At 37.6% G+C, this 19,888-nt stretch overlaps 1 protein-coding gene across 2 annotated transcripts in view; it reads left to right on the forward strand.

The window, feature by feature from the left end:
* The first annotated feature begins 13,864 nt into the window (after window positions 1-13,864).
* The window catches only part of slc6a2 (solute carrier family 6 member 2), an 84,484-nt gene continuing 78,460 nt past the window's right edge, over window positions 13,865-19,888 (forward strand). The window contains exons 1-2 of one of the 2 annotated variants that reach the window (XM_051932152.1): window positions 13,865-14,417; window positions 15,918-16,340. In XM_051932152.1, the coding sequence (XP_051788112.1) occupies window positions 16,028-16,340 (313 nt within the window). In that variant the 5' untranslated portion in view covers window positions 13,865-14,417; window positions 15,918-16,027. The remainder of the gene's footprint in view (window positions 14,418-15,917; window positions 16,341-19,888) is intronic. The other variant, XM_028809319.2, reaches the window with a different exon arrangement.

Below are 19,888 nucleotides of genomic sequence, written 5' to 3' on the forward strand. Positions count from 1 at the left end.
TGAACGTAGTCTTGACCTTCATGGAGTCTGTTAAAGGAACCTGCCAGTACCCCTTGGTCATGTCAAGTATGGTCAAGTATTCCGCCTGTCCCAGCCTTTCAAGGAGGTCGTCCACTCGAGGCATAGGATAAGCGTCAAATTGGGAAACCTGATTAAGTCGACAGAAGTCATTGCAAAACCTCCAACTCCCGTCGGGCTTAGAAACCAAGACTATTGGACTGGACCAGGGACTATAACTTTCCTCTATGACTCCTAAGTCCAGCATGTGCTTGATTTCAAGTTCCACTTCAGTCTTCTTTGCCTTGGGAAGACGATAGAGGTGCTCTCAGACTATAACCCCAGGTTCGGTCACAATGTCGGGGGCAATGAAAGAGGTCCTTCTGGGGTTTTCGTCTACCACCTCCGGGATGAACGAGATAGCTGCTTGGAGCTCTCGTCTCTGTCGGGTGTTTAAGTTAGAGCCAAAGTTAAGAATGTTGGTCTAAGCAAAGAATGAGCGGGCTGGCTGGAGGAGGGATCGGGATCCCTTTCCTTCCACGGTTTCAGCATATTCACATAATATACCCACTCGTTCAGCCGACGATTGGGCTGTTTCACCAAATAGTCAACAAGCCCTTTCATCTCCTTAACCTCGTATGGTCCCTGCCAATGGGCAAGTAGCTTAGAGTGGGAGGTGGGAACCAACACCATGACTGGCTCCCCTGGTTGGAACTCCCGGAGCGTCGTGCCACAGTCGTAATAGCGGACCTGTGCTGCTTACGCCTCCTCCATGTAACTTTCTAGGATAGGTCTAATTTTTCCGAATCTATCGCGTAACTGCGCGATACATTCTAAAATATTAGTTGAGGGGAGACCCTCCCCTTCCCAGCCTTCTCTCAAAATGTCTAATATACCCCGGGGTTGTCGTCCGTACAATAATTCAAACGGTAAGAACCCCGTTGAGGCTTGAGGGACTTCCCAGTAGGCAAAGAGCACGAGAGGGGGAGCTGATCCCAGTTCCTCCCGTCCCCGCTGACCACCTTGCGGAGCATCTATTTGAGAGTCTGATTAAATCTCTCAACTAGACTGTCGGTTTGAGGATGATACACCACGGTCTTTAAGTGCTTTATTTTAAGTAACTTGGCCTTCAGCCTTTTTCCACATGAAGATTATTAAATTCAAATACTGTAGTGACCATAAATGTATTGAATTGTTATTGTGCCATAAGGGTTATTCAGTTATGCAAGGTACGACAACATATATTTTATGTATAAAGTATACTCCAAATAGCACAGCTGATAGAAAATAACATTAGAACAAGGCAGCTTGTGCACGTACAAGAAGTCTCACTTTACCTTGACTGTCTGTGTCTGTGCATGTTTGGTTAAAACGTGCTTGCTATTCACTCAGTGAAGTGATAGTTAAGCAGGAGTTGGCTCTCATTTTTCATGTATAGTATTCTTTCTTTCCCTGTCCGCTGTCTGTGAGGAATTTGTGCTACTAGGACGCAAAAGTTTGTGTGTGGTCATGTGACTGCATGGCTACGTCTGATTTGTGAAATGGAACCATGTGGTTATTGTTGCTACGTCTGATTGGTGAAACGGAGTCTTGTGATTATTGTTGCTACGTCTGATTGGTGAAACAGTCATGCAGTAGATCCACTGGCAGATTCTCTCTGGCAAAAATATAGTGTACTGTTATCTAATGGAAAAAAAGTAATGATTCGAGTGTTGTCCAATGTAGCGGAGTAAGAGTAGCGTTTCTTCTTCACAAATGTACTCAAGTAAAAGTAAAAAAGTATGGTGCAGTAAAACTACTCTTAGAAGTACAATTTTTTTTAAAAGTTACTCAAGTAAATATAACAGAGTAAATGTAACTTGTTACTACCCACCTCTGACGTTGTCTATTACCACTGCATTCTTTGCAAACTTCAGGGAGTCATCATTCCATTGCTCCCTTTTAAACGAGGCCAGCATTTGTCTAAACTGAAAACCTAGATCAGAGAGCGGGTCTGGTCTGACCTCAAGGGGCGGGGAATCAGCCCGACCCGTCGAGGCACACTCTGTTGACATCACGGATTGCGACAGACCATCCACCCCTTGGCTTCCCACACCACTCTCTGCTGGCTGAGTACATGGCGTGGAGACAACCTGCGAAGTATTGTAACCCATCTGTTACTAGGCCTAACTTAGCATTGTTATACAGTGAGTGGTACTTTACCGCTTTTAATGTTATAGCAGTCCCGCCCTAGAATCATGGCAAAAGGGGACTTAGGGAGGACCGCTACGGGGATCATTTTTACCAGCCCTCCTTGGCTGATGAAACATCGGGCGGTTTTATAGTACTGGATATATCCGTGTATACAGGTTATGCTGGTCTTTACATTTATCCATTGTCATGGCAGTACGTAACGGCAGTCAACAATGGAAATGTTGCTGCTGGAGTCAAATACGGCTTCCACTTTGAATCCATTAATGATTACCACTCACGTATGAGGCATTGATAGGGGGTTTGAAAGTGCGCACAATCCACCTCCCCCTCTCCGCTTAAATTCCGCCTCATCCCTAAGTGAGTGCCGCGTCTGCGGACCCGGAGACTCCGGTGCAACCTCCGGCTTGTACCGATGGAGCAGTTTAGCAGGGACGTGACCTCCATGGTGTCCGCTAAAGGACCGTTCTGACTCTCCCAGACTGTAAGGTTGTTCTGGCGGTTTCTATGAGCCTGATGAGCTCGTCCATATTAATGAATTCCCCCCAGACTGGCTGGGCAAGATGCTCCAGTATTTTGTTAAAAAAAATAAAACAGGCCACCATCTTTACTAGTTGAAAGATGGAGCATTCATAGGGATTCAACCATTCCGCCATCTTAGATCTCTCTGGATCTAGCTCTCAGGTCTGCAAAAACATCACCTGCTGGTCTGGGGAATCCCCACTCTTTGCTGGGGCCTTAAACCCGGTGGGGAGGACAACCCTCTCGTCCGAGAGGGCATAATAAGTCCCTGTCATTTCCCCTATGGAGACCAGCCCAGTTCCGTGTGTCCCCTCAACACTCTCCCTATACATTTTATGTGGCCCGGAACTAAACAAAGAAAGCAGAGTCTGCACCGGTTCTTTCCGGAATCTGGGACGAACCCCCCACCTGGAAACTCGGCCCGGGTACTCTCCCACCTGTTTATAAATCAGATCCAATCCCGTTTTCTTCTAGGATTCTTCCATCCTGCTGACTATGGCACTGTCACAAAAATAGCCAAGAGACATTGGGAAGGTTTGGGGCAGCCACCCGTATAATATTTCCCAGCTGAAAAATCTGTGAAAAGACAGATATGTTCATACAACTGAGTCCAAAACAGAACTCACTATCTTCTTTAAGATGATGGCTTTTAAACCCTCACAGGGGAAGAGATGTCATCAGGACCAGAAACAGAAGTGACATCATTGGCTACCCCAAAACAGGGTGGGATTTCCTGAGAATGGTCTGCAAGGAATTATGGGAGGGAATTAGTGCACTTCGCCACCCCCTGATCCGGTGTGGAGCTTCATTTATACAGGCCCTTTGGTTGTCCCCATAACATGCGTGTGTGACAGTATAAAGAAAAAATAATAAATAATTGAAATAACTGTTTTCATCTGACAATTTTATGATAGGGATTTTTCATTCATCCATTTTCTGAACTTGCATATCATAATTAGGGTCACAAGGTGTGAAAGTCTTCCTCAGCAGTTTTTGATGCAAAGCAAAAACCAATGCCATACTGGACATCATTTCATCACAGGGTACATACAGTACGTGCATATACATACTCACTGTAAACACTTAGGAGTAATAAATTAACCTAACATCCATGTGAAAGGAAATCTAGACTACTGTACCAAACAGAAAAAACTTACACAGTAGGTGTAACAGTTTTCTCTGTATTCTGATTTAATCTGTTCCTGCATGTCAGTTTCAGCTCCTGAAATAACAGGTAAGTTTCAGGAAAAGAGCTATGTTTGTGTCATATTTTTAAAAAGTGGACCATCCAAGGAATAACTCTTGCAGGGTATTATGGGTGTTTATTTTAAGTTGTTCCACACCAGAGGATGGTACTCAAATAACAATAACAATTTTTATTTATATAGCATGTTTTCTTACAAACAATGTAGCTCAAAGTGCTTTACAAAATAAAATAAAAGGAAGTTAATATAAAATATAAACAAATAAGATTAGACAATAATATTATACAGTATGTAACAAAAAAAGGTAAGGTCGAATGGCCAGAAAGACAGAAAATAAAAAACAAACAAACAAAAAATAAAAAAAACTACAGTTAGGCTGTAGAAAAAAATAAAATCTGTAGGGGTTCCATGGCCAAAAGACAGCCCAGCCCCAACTGGGCATTCTAGCTAACATTGATGTTCTAAATCAGTCCTTATGGTTTTCAGGCTTCACATGGAAGAAATTTATAATGGTGGTGGTCATGTAGACATCTAGGACACCCGCCATTCAATCTATAAACACAGGGGGCAGCATGGTATGTTGATCAGGTGGTTTAGGCTCAAAATATTATAAGCAGACCTTCATTTGAAGATCTGAGGTTACGACTTGGAGTGTAAGGGGACAAATATTCCTAAATATAGGATGGGGAGAGATTATTTAAGGCTTTGTAAACCACTAGTAGTATTTTAAAGTCAATTCTAAATGACACGGGTAACAATGCTAAAACTGGTGAAATGTGCTCAGATTTTCTTTTTCTAGTTAAGATTCTTGCTGCTGCATTCTGCACTAACTGTATCCGACGGATGTATTTCTTAGGTAGTCCTGTTAGGAGAGCATTACAGTAATCTAGTCGACTGAAAACAAAAGCGTGAACTAATTTTTCAGCATCTTGCAAAACTATGAGAGGTATAACTTTAGCTATATTCCTTAAAAATGCAGTCCTAGTAATCTGATTAATATTTGATTTAAAATTTAGGTCAGAGTCAATAGTTACCCCTAAATTCTTTACCTACAACTTGACTTTTAAACCTAAGGAATCAAGTTTATTTTTAATAGCCTCACTATATCCATTTTTGCCAATCTATACTAATAAAAGGCAAAGCCCTCACTGACTGACTGACTCACTCACTCACTCACTCACTCACTCACTCACTCACTCACTCACAGAGATTCCAGTTGTATCTTGCTGCGATTGAAGCAGATAGGAAAAGTGAAAAAATGAAAGCGTCTATGCTTCTACATGTAATTGGCGAAGAGGCGCTAGAGGTGTATAACAATTTTAAGTTTGAAGAAGATGGAGACAATATGAAATTGAACAAAATAGTTGAAAAATTCGAAACGTATTGCAACCCAAAGCGCAATGTGACGTTTGAGTGGCACAAGTTTTTTACATGTTTCCAGAAAAGCGGAGAAACAATAGACCAGTATGTGATGGAATTGCGTAATAGGAGCTGTTCTAAGAAGAAACCATCGAGACATCAAAGGACCAATAACCTCTAATCAGAACACTAACACCAGCGAAACGAATATTAACGAGAAAACAAGTATAAATCAGGAAAGAACATCTCAACTGCAAACACAATTAACCAGAAGATCAAAACGTCAAGTAAAACCACCAGAACGACTCATTGAGACATGTTGACGATTAAAGGAACATTTTCAATTAAGAAAAGCTGAATTCCTTTAACAGTTGTGCTTTTTATACATAGTTTGAATGCTGGATGTATGCCTGAAATGTTCTGGATAGTTCAGTTGTTTGAAGTGATAAAGAATTAAACGTGTCCATTTACGGGGTGATTTCTCAGGCTTAAAAGCTCGCTTTTTATTAAAAAGGTAAATGCAAACTGTTTTCATTCTGAAGGGCACAAACCACGTTAGATTTCAGCCGTTAAACGTGCAAAAATGTCGGTACACCAGATAAATAAGCGCAACATATTATCAGTTGTATTGTATGCTTACAATACATATAGAAATGTGTTAATCGTTAACTAATAGTATCGGATGGTGTTTTTCGACTCACGCCTTGATTTAAACGATTGCATGTCTTGGTGTGTTTGCGTAGCGTATTATCAATATCTTTACACCTCTTTTTAAGACTTATTGACTGAAACGGGCTTTCACGAAAAAAATTAGGGCTTTGCTACAGGTTACGCCCTCCACAAGTTAAGGAAGTAAAAATAAAAGTATATATTTCTGTTTTATTTAAACCTTTAAAGTTCATATGCATAGCCCCATTTGGCTGTTTTAGTTTTTTTTTTCTTTCTTCAGTAATATTTAATCTCCTTAAAGAAAAACAACATATGCATTTTACTTTTTTGTATCTTTTTAGTAATGTTTTAGTGTAAAAGGATAACCAGTATTTAAACCTTTTATGTTACTTTATAAAGTTATTTTACACAATGTTGAAAAATTAATAAGAAAGCTACATATTTTTGCAGCTGCTGCTTTAATTTTCAATGAAATGAAAAAAGCTCTCCAAGAGAAAACCTCAATGAAGAAGAAACAGTTTGCACTATCTAAAAAGGAGAAACCCTCATTTATAAAGGTTTGCTGCAGATGACTTAACTGAAAATAAATGAATAGTTCCTATGTGTATAATACATATCTATTTTACTTATGCCTTTATTCCAGCAACTTGCAACATCTGAGGTACAATTTGTTACATTACTTTTGTTTTTTGCAGCACAGGCAGGTGAAGTGGCTTCCTCAAGGTCACACAGTGGTGTCAGTACCAGGATTTGAACTGACAAGCTCCAGGTTTGCTGAAATATTACTGAAGAATGAAAAAAAACGAAAACGGGCAAATGGGGCTATGCATACAAATGTCCATCCATCCATTATCCAACCCGCTATATCCTAAATACAGGAGCCAATTCCTGCCAACACAGGGCACAAGGCAGGAAACAAACCCCGGGCAAGGTGCCAGCCCACCGCAGGGCGCACACACCCACACACCAGGGACAATTTAGAATCGCCAATGCACCTAACCTGCATGTCTTTGGACTGTGGGAGGAAACCGGAGTACCCGGAGGAAACCCAGACAGACACAGGGAGAACATTCAAACTCGACGCAGGGAAGCGAACCCGGGTCTCCTAACTGGCACCTTTCACTGCGCCACCATGCCGCCCGCATACAAACTTAAAAGGTTTAAATAAAACAGAAATATATACCTTTATTTTTACTTCCTTAACTTGTGGAGGGTGTATCCTGTAGCAAAGCCCTAAGTTTTTTCATGAAAGCCCCTTTCAGTCAATAAGCCTTAAAAACAGGTGTAAAGCTAAACTTGCAGCACCGCTATTCAATTACACTGGCCTAATGCCTCTCCTAAGGGGACATACTGTGGGATCTGGGCATCCGTCAAAGCACCAATCACGGGCCCGATTAGAAAGCGAGGAGCTGTGATTTGTCGTCTCCCTTCCATGTAACAATCACAGCCCGTGTTGCAACGCACTATGTATATATGTATATGTGTGTGTTTATGTATGTGTGTATATATGTTGATATGTGTATATATATATATGTATATATATATGGATGTGTATATGTATATATATGTTTACATAACCTCTTTAACACAGTACTTCTCCGCTGCGAAGTGCGGGTATTTTGCTAGTAAATTATATAACAGAATAGATAGATAGATAGATAGATAGATAGATAGATAGATAGATAGATAGATAGATAGATAGATAGATAGATAGATAGATAGATAGATAGATAGATAGATAGATAGATAGATAGATAGATACTTTCTCCTTATTTAGTTTGAAAAACTCACTGCTCATTCAATCAGAAATACAAGTAAGACAGGATCAGAGAGCCAAGAGTGTCAGGGTCCCCAGGTGCTATTGATAAATACAGCTGTGTGTCATCTCCATAGATGTGGTAACTCACCTTGTGCTTTGAGATAATCTGACTTAATGGAAGCATACAGATCAAAAACAGCAGTGGACCCAGAATTGATCCTTCTGTTACACCAAATAAAATGACAGCTAACAAAGAATTTTCTACCTATTAAGTAAGACTGAAACCAATTTAAGAAGTTGCCGGAGAGACCCAACCATTGACTAAGGCGATTTATAAGAATATTGTGATCAATGGTGTCAAATGCTGCACTCAAGTCTAAGAGAACAAGAACAGATATACGGCCTCTGTCCGCATTAACCCACAAGTCTTTTATTACTTTAACTAGTACAGTTTCTGCACTGTGATTTGTTATAAAACCCGACTGAAACTTGTCAAGAATAGAATGTTTATTCAAGTAATCATTTAGCTGTGTAATGACTACCTTTTCGAGAATTTTACTAAAGGGAGGTTGGATATTGGTCTAAAATTGACTAAAACAAAAGAATTTTTTTTTCTTTTGCACGGGTTTGACAACTGCACTCGTAAGACAGTCAAGAAAGACCCCCATATCTAATGATGAGTTCACTATGTCAAGTACACTGTCAATTAGCACAACAGAGACTTCTTTGAAAAAGCCTGCTGGTGCTGCTGGGTCAAGGACGCAAGTGGAGGGTTTCCGTTGAAAAATTATTCTACGTAGTTAGGGTAGATCTATTCCAGTGAAATAATTTAACTCGCTTAAAATGGAATACTGGGGTTCAATCGGATTACCTTTGGGGGGGATGTATTATATTATTTCAAATCTAATTCATTTTGTGTTGAAAAAATATAGTGAAAGCCTCACAAGTTTCACTAGTCGTTTTTAGGAGGCATTCCTTTGAGTGAGCTGGATTTAGAAAACGTTCAGTAGTTGTGAATAAAACTCTTGGATTGCCAACATTATCATTTATAATTTTAGAGAAACAGGACTGCCACTCAAGGTGGACTACGATGTTATATTCACTTATTTTAGTCTTCAATATTTCTTAACGGTCTATCAATTTAGTTTGTCTCCATTTACACTCAGCTTTCCAACATGTTCTCTTTAAATCAGACACTCTTTGGGTTTTCCAGGGTATAATAGTGCTAGAGGATTTCTTAACAGTCTTTTCAGGGGTGACTATGTCAGCTGCAGCTATTACCTTAGCATAAACATTTTCCACCTTGCTATTAACATTGTTAGCGTTGCTGAGGTAATCACTACAGACTGACTGTTTAGAATATTAGCAAACTTTGAAGCTGCAGATGTATCAAAGTAACGTTTTTTAAATTAGTTGTAGTTATCGTATTTCTACTTTAAACAATATGAAAAAGTGTTCTGATATACCGATATTCAAGACCTGCCTCATTTCAACCTTTAATCATTTTGCAATGACTAAATCCAGTGTGTATCCCCACTTATGTGTGAGCTTGTTGACATGCTCGCTGAGATTAAACAAGTGCAGGCGATTCATGAAATCTCTTGCTTACAGGTCAAACTGGTTATAGACATGAAAGTTAAAATCGCCAACAATTACCAAACCTGTCAAAGTTAGTTATTATTATAGATACTAAGTCTGAGAGTTCCTCAATGAAGGACACATTATATTTAGGAGGTCTATAAAAATAGACAAATCGAGTGACCGGTACACACTTTGAATAGCAATGGCAAGATACTCAAAAGACACAAATATACCAAAGTCAACGTGTTTAGACTTTAATCGGCTCAAGTAAATATTTGCTAAACCACCCCCTTTCTTACCTTGGCGAACCACATGAGTCAAGCTGTAATCAGAGCTAAGCTGCATTCAAAAGATGTAATTTCTGAAGGGTACATCCAAAGTGATGTATATTACCTAAAAATTAGAGATTTTATTATTAGAAGATAGCCTGCACTGCATCAGTCTTGGCAAGCATTGAACCAACAAGAGCATACGGGAAATTGAGTCTTCTGGGCATGGAAGAAACATCGACAAATGTAATTGCTTACCTTCTATTGTCATTATCAATTGACATATATATTTGAAACAACTTACAAATGACTCAAAGTCTGCTATGGCTTTCCACTGAGATAAGGACTAATTATGTACAAGTGTAGCCCATATACTGAACAATGTATCAGAAATTTGAAAATGACACATTAAACTTTAAGCCATAAAGCAGCTAGCTGAAATACCTGCTCTGCCTCATTGTGTGACCCTGAACAAACAAAGTCTGCCTGTGGTTCAACTGTAAAAGAAAGATTCTGTATCTCTAAATACATGGAATGGATTTTATTCTTATAAATTGCCTTGGATAAAGTTGTCAGCCACGTATATAATAATAATTTAACAAAATTTGCTAATTTGTATTAGAAACAAGGCAGCGGAGGGGGCAGTGTTGCTCCTTCACTATGCTTGACACTTTACAATATCAGAGTTAGCTCTATATTGAATTTCAATGTTCTTCCAATAATTGTGTGGGTTTCTGAACTACACAAACATGCTACTAGAAGTATTTAAAGATTAAAGTGAGATACCTGTATCAAAGTGCAGTGATGCCAGATCATGCCTACTTCCTACCTGCTGAATCCCAGTGATTCCATCTATGTAAAGCATGTATAGAAAACAGATGAATGGATAAACCAAAGAAACCATCCTGTATGCTCCACTGTCTTTTGGATCATTTTTTAAGTAAGTGTTGTCACTTATATATTTTGTTCCCAGAAATAAGAGTACCTTGTGTAAATTCATTTGGATTATCTAAATGCCCTGCTTTCACTGCAGAGTAGTTTATACTCTTGTTTTGATTTACAGTAAATTACACGTTTTTCAATCTGTGGTGGCTAGTTATTCATTATCCACATAATCAGTTCAACTCAGTACAACACACTGACAGGAAAGAGAGTTATTGTATGAAGGTAGGTTGCAGGAGAGAACAATAAAAGTGTTTTGAAATGCAGATGCAAAAAATCAATAACTACCACGGCAGAATAAGGTAATCTACGCAAGTACATTCTGTTTTATCTCACAGGTTTTGTACATCATGATATTCTTTTCTGTCACATGTTTTAAAAAGTCTGATAATGATTTAAAAGAGATGACAAAATAGTAATTGCAAAATATTACTAATGCCTTAATTTTTGCCAGTTTAATAGACTAGACCATGAAATGGACCTCTATACCTTGCAGGCTGGTGTCCCATGTGCATCTTTTGGCTGTTTTGAAACAGAAAGTTCACAAAAATATTAAAACAACTTTGAATTTTGTAAAATGTGTACTTAAGCAACTCTACCAAAAAGTGGAATTTTATTGACACGTGAACTTGAACTTGTCTTGTGTATAAAATTCTATAGAACTACGGTATGATTGCTACAGTTTGTTATTGAGCTAAAAAATTGTCAACCATGGATGCTTAGGGGACATCTTTAGGACTCCAATAAGGTAAGCAGGATCATCCTGAGCTTGGGGGGAGGGGTGGGTTGTTGTCACTAACTCAATCTTCTTTTCTATCTGCAGTTCAGAGACTCACTAGATGTAACCTAGCTTCCACTACTACTACAAAATATAAATCTTCAAGACACCAGAAGTGTGTGTTCATTAGAGCAGTGGTTCTCAAGTTCAGACCTGAAGTCCCCCTATTTCTTAAGATTTTTGTTCCAAACAGTGTCACATTTAGAATGTCATACTACATTTACTTGATCTCATTCTTTAATTAGATGTATGTGCTGTATCAGTGCATGCTCCCAAACTCTTCTCTCTTTTTATGTATCTTATTTTGCATTCAGAAAAGTGCATTAGTGTTAGATTTTGCATTGATACAAAATTAAGAAATACGCCTATTTTTTGGTGTTTAACTCTGCGATTTTCTTTTTTAATTAATTTACTCTGTGAAGGCCTTTCTCTTAATTATATCTAAATAGTGAAAAGTAATGACAAGCATAGCAGTCACCAGGGCAAGTGACGCTGCTAAAGGGCAGCTAATTTACTGTTACTAATTTGTGTGCTTATTAGTAACTAATATTATAAATAACCAGAAAATTTTTAAAAAGAAAATACCAACAAATCTAAAAACAATTTGGTTGCATCTAAATTTCAGCTTCAGTACAAATTTATCAGGTTCTAATTTCTTAATTGATATAAAAAAATACAAACCATCAGGTAACATCTTCCTTAATTAGCGTAGATGTCCAGTTAAAAGGAGAAATTGTTTGGAATGAAAACCTGCAACATTAAGGGGGCTTTCAGGAATAAATTTTAGAACCACTGCATTACAAGAGCACAACATAAGGAGGACAGAACGATCAATCAATATTTATTTTGATTGTCTGTATGCCAGTTTGGCACCCACAAGTGCATCTTTTCTTTTGCCAGTTTTTTTATCACTCTACATTAAACGTGGGTACCAGTTAGATTCCCAAAAACCTTTTCTGCCTAATGTTTTCTTCCTTCCCCTTATGAGATTAAAAAAGTTGTTTTTAAATTAAACATGGTGTGTCTATAAGATTGAGACAAAATTACTTTCTGATTTGTTACTATTCCAAAAACCATATGCAGTATAAATAAGAAAACTACCAGTAACAGATACAGTCTGTTCATTCAATCTTACATTTCATCTGTTTTTGAAGGGTAGTTAATTGTATGTTGATTGATGAAGACATGAAAAATACTGGTTATTGCTTGATTCCTTTTTTGGAATTTTAAATTTATTTGAAAAACAAAAAAGCTAATGTTTAAATCCAAATGTACAATTTAAAAAAGCAATGAAATGATCACTGCAAGCATTGATTTGAAACTGGTTACAAGATAGGTGCAAAGAAAACTTGTTTGTCCTGCTGCTAGTGAAGTCTTTCTGTTATGAAGGTGGCTATAATTAGACTCGGTAATAGCAAACTTATTGGAGATTTTTTTTCTCTAACCTGAAGCTAAACATGGCAAGTAGAAAAATTTACTCTGTGAAGACTGTTGAGTTTATTGATGTATAGGGAAAGAGATTTAGAAATTACATCAACATTAGGACTTTTGTAGTTTGACTATACCATGAGTTTCGGCAGTGCTTCAAAGGCTAAAAGCAATATGACAATGCATTACATTGAGGTTTTTCTATCAATGGGCTGTTCTAAACCAAAAAAATCATAACATTATCTCATGCAGTTCTGGAAATGTTTTTGAAACAAAATAAAAGTTACACTTAAAACTTGTTACATACTACTCAGATATTTTCAGTCTACACTAACAGATGTCTGGTTGTCATTACACTATAGGGAGAGACAGTAACAATATTTGATGATATAATATAAATAAGCAGCCACTAGTGCAAAGTATATTCTAAAATTCTAATTTAAATTTGCTTAATTTACAGAATTTATCATCAGTATGCACTGGTATGTTTAAAGAATAACTAATTTATATTGTGACACATAAATACACTCAATGTATAAAAATAAAACACTTCTTCTTTTCATACTCGTAGAGATGTACGTTTAAGTAAAGCGATCACTACAAAACGGCAATACTCAACTTCAGGACACTTCTTTAAGTCCCGATACCCAGACTCATACACCAGGCAGCATTGGTTAGTGGTGGTAGGTAAACCCCAACCTCCCCTTTAAATTTTAATGAAACACTCCCGTTACCAAAAGCTATATCCCAACATTAAACACGAGAACTATTTTAAAATACAACATATATTAAATCATAATTAACTGTTTAATTTTAGCTGCAGCGCCGCAGAGCCTCCTGTGACGTCAGTGCCATCCGTCGCTACAATATGCATATTACTCGTTAAACTAAACGGCCGTATTTTCGGTTATTGTGCATGAATGAAACGCTACTTTAAATTTTGCGGAACTGAAAACGTTCTGAAAGGTCAATGTAGACAAAAATGATTTACACATTTAAAAACAGCAGTGAGCAAATTTCGGAAAACAAGCAATAAAAGGAACAGCAAATAAAACGTTATTCTTGATCAAAACTTGCAGGGCGTATTTGGGAAACCGTGAACATGACCCAAACGACTTTAAAACCACATCATCCCAAAATACCTGCTTAAGAAAGAAAGAAAGAAAGAAAGACTCGTGCGTCCCTGACAAGCGCTTGCCTCAACACTGGTCTCTCTGCGTGGAAAGAGCGGCGTGGATGGCCCATAAATCACGTGGTGCCTCTTTAAAGGGCTCCGGGTACGCGTCGCCCGCAGCTTCTTAAAGGAGGGCGCCTCAAAGTTTCCGCCACTCAGAAGCAGAAAGGAAATCCGCTGTTGAAGTGGTTGTATCTGCGCTTCGCTATGGACACTATCCAGTGCGTCGCTGATAAGTAAGCACCAATACTGTTTGTGACATCTCCGGCGCGCTTCAGCGACGAGGATTTGGCTCGTGCTTTCAGTTTTGTTATTTACGACCACTGGATTAGCAAGTCTAGAACTGGTGGACACCCGAGCCTCGAGTTTTACAGTTAACTGGCAAATCCGCTGGGGATGCGTAAAGTGGGCACGAGCCGCAGCGCACGCGCGTCTCTCGGTGTCCCGGGAGCACCTGCAGAAACGCGCGCTCTTTCGGATGCACTCTTTTTAAGACACTCTGCCAGGCACCTGCACACCCTGAAACACTTGTTCATACATCCAGGTAAATGTGACTGAAGTAACCTGAACTTTAAAAGGTAAACTGCGTAAAATACGACAAAGGCGAGGGTGTTTGTGGAGTCTCCAGTGCGCATCCTCAATTTTACTATGCCGTTAAAGTACAAATAGGTAGATTGACCACAGAAATTGTTTTTATTAGGTTGTAGTGTTAAAAATGTTATGTTTTCCATGATTTTACTCTTGATTTTACTTTTCGTTGTAGTTTTCAGCTTGTCTGCTTCTGTAGTGCTTAGCAATTGTTGAAACCAGATTAACCGTGTGGTGGTTTATGAAATTTTCTAACGTAGAAATCTTTTCTAGCTGTTTGCTCATGGTTGTTTTTTATTATAGATCATACAGTACTTGCTTGTGTACACTGTGGAGTACATCAATAAAAGTAATCAAAAAGAGCCAGATGAAGTATAAATAATTATTTAAATGTGTTATTATTTTGGAGATTATTACATTTAGACATTCATGGAGAACGGCGTATTAAGGATTCGGCTAGGGCACGTTCTTATACAAACCGCTGTTTTTTATTCTTTTTACATTCAGATTTTCAGTTAGTAAAGGAAGTTGCAGTATTCTTGCCTAGACTTCAGCATTTGTTTTTATAATGCTCAGACTGCTTTTATAAAACTATTCTTAGAAAGAGTAAAAAGATTACTTTCAAAAAGTGCATTATCAAGTAATTAATATCATTAGCATAACATATAAAAAGAGTGCATTGAATGTATTGTATAATAATTTGCACCCTTTGGAATGTTTCAGTACCCTCAAAGGTTGTGGATGAAAAGTAGCTTGAATGAATTATGTAATTACAAAATCAGTCTAAATTGCAGTACCCTAGAGCTGGGAGTTTTTATGCATTGGGCAGGTTTTCATTTTAAGGTGTCTCTGTGCCTTGCATTCTTTTGTATATAGCACTGATGTCTTTGTTGGCTCTCATTGGGTAGATTTTTTCTTTAAAGATTGCTTCTCATTTTTCTTGCAACTGTCCTTTTATACTGCCCTTCTCTGTAATACTCACTTTGATGATCCATATTTAAAGAAATTATTTTTATGGTAGTCTTATTGTGAAGGTCTACGCTCAGAGGGCCGCTACAGCTGTTAGCTGTTATACATCAAGAAATTTTATGGCGTTCTTTTTGACCTTTGACCTTGTTTTTTCATACATTTATTATTGAACCTGCTTCAGAGTAATGCACAGCAGCACTGGACACAAGGCAGAAGTCAATCCATGGTAGGAGGCCAGTTCACAACAGGGTCCACTCTCACATGTCCGTACTCATACCTTTTAGGAGGTGGGAGAGAAACCATATTACCCAAAAGAACAAAATGACATAGTCATAAGGAGAAAATTTAAGATTGCTCTAGTATTTTAATGAAAATAACTGTTGCATTGTATATACATTACATAACACATTTAGTTTTTTCAGGTTTTGTATCTGTGCACAAGTTAAAAGAGATTTTCCATTAACTTGACTTTAATACTTTTTCACAGCTAATGAAAATTTCAGACGCTAATACCTCTTGAAAAATCAACTAGGTTCTGTCTGGAAGAGGAAAATTATCTCAAGGAGAAGCAAGACTGGATTTTTTGCCGGCAACAAAATGAATGTGCAGGTCTTAACAGATCGCAAACTGTCTTCAGTACCACCTTTTGGACACTACACTAATGTGAAAAAGAAGGATGTGGAACTCATTTTATTAAAAGAGCAGAATGGAGTTCAGTACACCACTTCACTCATCTCTGCTCCAAGCCCCTCTTCTGACCCGGTACAGCGGTATCCCATCATCTCCTCGGAGGACCAGGATAGGGAAACCTGGGGAAAGAAGATTGATTTCCTCCTGTCAGTTGTTGGCTTTGCAGTGGATCTGGCAAATGTTTGGAGATTTCCTTTTCTCTGTTATAAAAATGGTGGTGGTAGGTTCTTACTCTTTATACTGTTTTAAATTTCTTCACATTCATTTAAAATAAAGCATATTTTATATAGCATGGTAAATATTATACTAAATGTAACTGCCCTTGTTGTATATTTTCCATTTCATGGAGATCAGTACCTCAAAGTTAGTAAAGAATACAGGATGAGTTAACAGTTATTGCCTATTAACAACTTTTATTAATGTTAACTAGACAAGATATTTAAGAATATAGTATTTAAAATACTTTTAGTTTTTAGAATGTATTTCAGGGGTTATGAGTTTATGGTGTTTCACTAAGTACTTGTCAAGACTCTAGCAGGAAAAGGTCAATGTCTAAAATGTGTTTTTCTATACAGGTGTTGAGGAGTTTAATGGTATTGCTTTATGGTTCAGAGTCTTGTGTTTGAAGCCTGGTTTAGATTCTTTCTGCCTGCAATTATGTACCTACTTCATTTTTTCTGTGTATTTCTCTCTGTTTTTTCTGGTTTTCCTCCCACATCCCAGAAACATGTATATTAGGTTATTTAGTGACTTTAAATTTGCCATGCATGCATAAATGTGTTACAGCTGTTGGTTCATCCCCAGTCCAGCCTTGCATCCAGTGTTTCTGAAATAGACAATTTTCAACTTTGAACTGAAGTGGTTTAGAAAATGAGTGAACAGATAGATAGATGGACAATTGAAGAGACAAAGAACCATAATGGCAAGAAAATGGAGTGTATTAAAGAACCATACAATTCATGTAATAACTATAATAAGTGGTGTTTCATTAGAAAATACTTCTATCTGTACACATTAGGATTAGTAGTAGAACAAAGTATCCATATGTTCGAGATGTTATGTAATTAAAAAAAAAAAAAAAGAAAAAAAACTAGAGCCAACTTTAAAACGCAGCCACTTTGGCTTTAAAGGTTATGAACATATGAGTATTTCATTTACAGTACCTGGAGTTGCTTAGGATAAAATTACATTGAGAATTGTGCACATGTGGCATTTGAGTTTGGGTAAAAAATATGGCATTACTTTTGTAAATACTGTTGAAAGGCATTTTAGCATACTGTGTTTTTTTTTAGTTGTTAAACAAAGGGAATACATTACTGTGACCACTGATGAATGTTTAACAAAATCTGTCTCACAAAAGCAACAGCTCTCAAGGCTGGTCTTAACTGCACCTTATTCTTGGACAGCAAAATATAGTTCAGTATGGATCCCCTTTTGTTCAAACTCTGAGCTTACTATAATTTGAATAACTGATATTCTAGGAAAAAATCAATGTGAGGCTCCTGTAGGAAAATAAAAATGCAGAGCACAATTGTTGCATTACAGGCCAACAGACAAATAAACCAACGCGCTGTTCTGCCATATATATCACCTGGTGCAACACTTTTAGTTGTTTTCCATGAGCTCAAGATAACATGTCAAAGCACAGGTTACAAATTTGCTTAGCAATGTGTAAAATGGGGTGGCATGGTTTTGCAGTGATAGCGTTGCTAATAATTTCAAAATGCATATATTTGGATATTTCAAAATACCCAAGGACACTGTACATTACAATAAAACAGTAAAACATATTAAAAAGCCAAATATGTATACATAGTTAACAAAATCAACAAAAAGCAATATTAAAAAGAGAAATTCTAAGTTTAGATTTAAAAACAGAAAGCGAGGTACAAATGTGAAGCTGCAAAGGCAAGGCCTTCCATAGCTGTGGGCCCGATGCACTAAAAGCACTATCACCCATACTCCACGTTCAGCACAGTGGAACAGTTAACAGCATAGAATCAGAAGAGTGAAGTGAGTGGGATGGAACATATGGTTTCAATACGGAAAACAGATAAGTTGGGGCCAGTCCATGAAGGGCCTTAACTAGGAGGAGAAATTTATATTGGATGTGAAAAAGGACAGGTAACCCATGTAATTTTTGAAGTATAGGAGTAATATGCTTCCAAGATTTTAAATGTTTAACAACCCTTGCCTCCGAATTTTGGACATGCTGTAGACAGTTTAGGCTCTACGCTGGGATACCACATAATGCACCATTACAATATTCAAGTCGTGAGGTGACAAAAGCACGGACAAGGTTCTGTGCTAAGTATCTGAAGAAAGTGTGCAACCTTGATATCTGCTTAGGATGAAAAAAGGCTACCTTGGTAATATTATTAATAAATGGTTCAAAGGGAACTGTGTGATCTAAAATAACACCAAGATCTTTGACCTTTGCAAACAGAGATGTAGTAAAGCCCAAATTTCTAATGAAAAATTGTCCATTTTCCTTAAAGTACCTGAAGATGAAATAATTACAGCCTACATTTCTTTCACTATTTAGTTTGAGAAAGTTTTCAGACAACCAGTGTTTTATATTAGCCAAATGAGAAACCAAGGCAGGTGGAGGTAATGTTTGTGTAATTCCTGCCTCACAACAAGAAGATTGAGGTTCATGGGCTGAGTGTTCCCTGCGTGGACCTTTCATGTTCTCCCTGTGTCTGTGTGTTTCCTCCAGTTGTTCTGGTTTCCTCTCATGTTCCAAAGACATACAGGTTAAGTGAAATAGTAGTGTTTAAATTGGCTCTAGCGTGTGTTCTGTATATATGTGTGTGTGTGTGTGGGCATCCACCATGCGATGGACCAGTGCCCTGCTCAGGGATTGTTCTTGCCTTGTGCCTGATGCTTGTTGGGATAGGCTCCAGCTTATCCGCAACACTGCCCTGAATAAACAGGATGGATAGATGTGGATTGTTTTTGTTTTTACATATATTTTTGTACCTCAAATGTTTATATATTTGTGATATTTTTAAAAAGTAGATTACAACTGCAGTACTTTTTCTGCTAAATTTCAAAGTTGAATTGCTACCAAACCATGGCTTTATAGATCTTGGAAATATTCTGTATGTTTACAAATGCAGTCATTTTTGCAGAGGCATAACTTAAAAACTGTCTTTGTAAAGCTTTTGAAATGTATGTGTGTTGTAGCCAGGTTATTTTGTTACCAAGTAAATTAGTATTGTTCAGTGGTTCACTTCATAGTGTTGGCATTAACCCAAAACTGTTTTGTAGGTCTTAACACTTCTTTATTTTCAAGTAAGAATCAAAAATTGGCCCTCAGAATTTATGTGTTTTAGAAAAACTAGAGTATACAGTATTGGGGTTCCATAAAATCATAACTGAAAATGCAAAAATTCCATATTGCAGGAAAGAACACATTTTTGGAAGAGTAGCATTTTTATTTTATTGGAATGTAGTGAATTTTCATCCACATAGACCAGCCTTGTAAAGTTTTCATGTAAATAATATCATGACTTTAGCTTATGCCTCTAACTTTGTCCAGTACCCCAAAGAATCTTTTGTTCCACATTCTTGTGACTAAAGACTAAAGAAACTGCATAACTTTCCACAAAGAGCTCATTTTCTTTTTGTACTTGTCTGTCAGTTTGTGACCTTGTACAATAATTTCGTTTAAACCTGTAAAAGCAAAGGGGAGGTGGGAAGTACTTTTTAGTTGAGGTAAATAAGTCAAATTGTAGGAAGAACATAGAGTGAACTGTATATAGT

This window comes from Erpetoichthys calabaricus, chromosome 9 (genome assembly GCF_900747795.2).
Source record: "Erpetoichthys calabaricus chromosome 9, fErpCal1.3, whole genome shotgun sequence".
In the NCBI taxonomy this organism is placed as follows: Eukaryota; Metazoa; Chordata; class Cladistia; order Polypteriformes; family Polypteridae; genus Erpetoichthys; species Erpetoichthys calabaricus.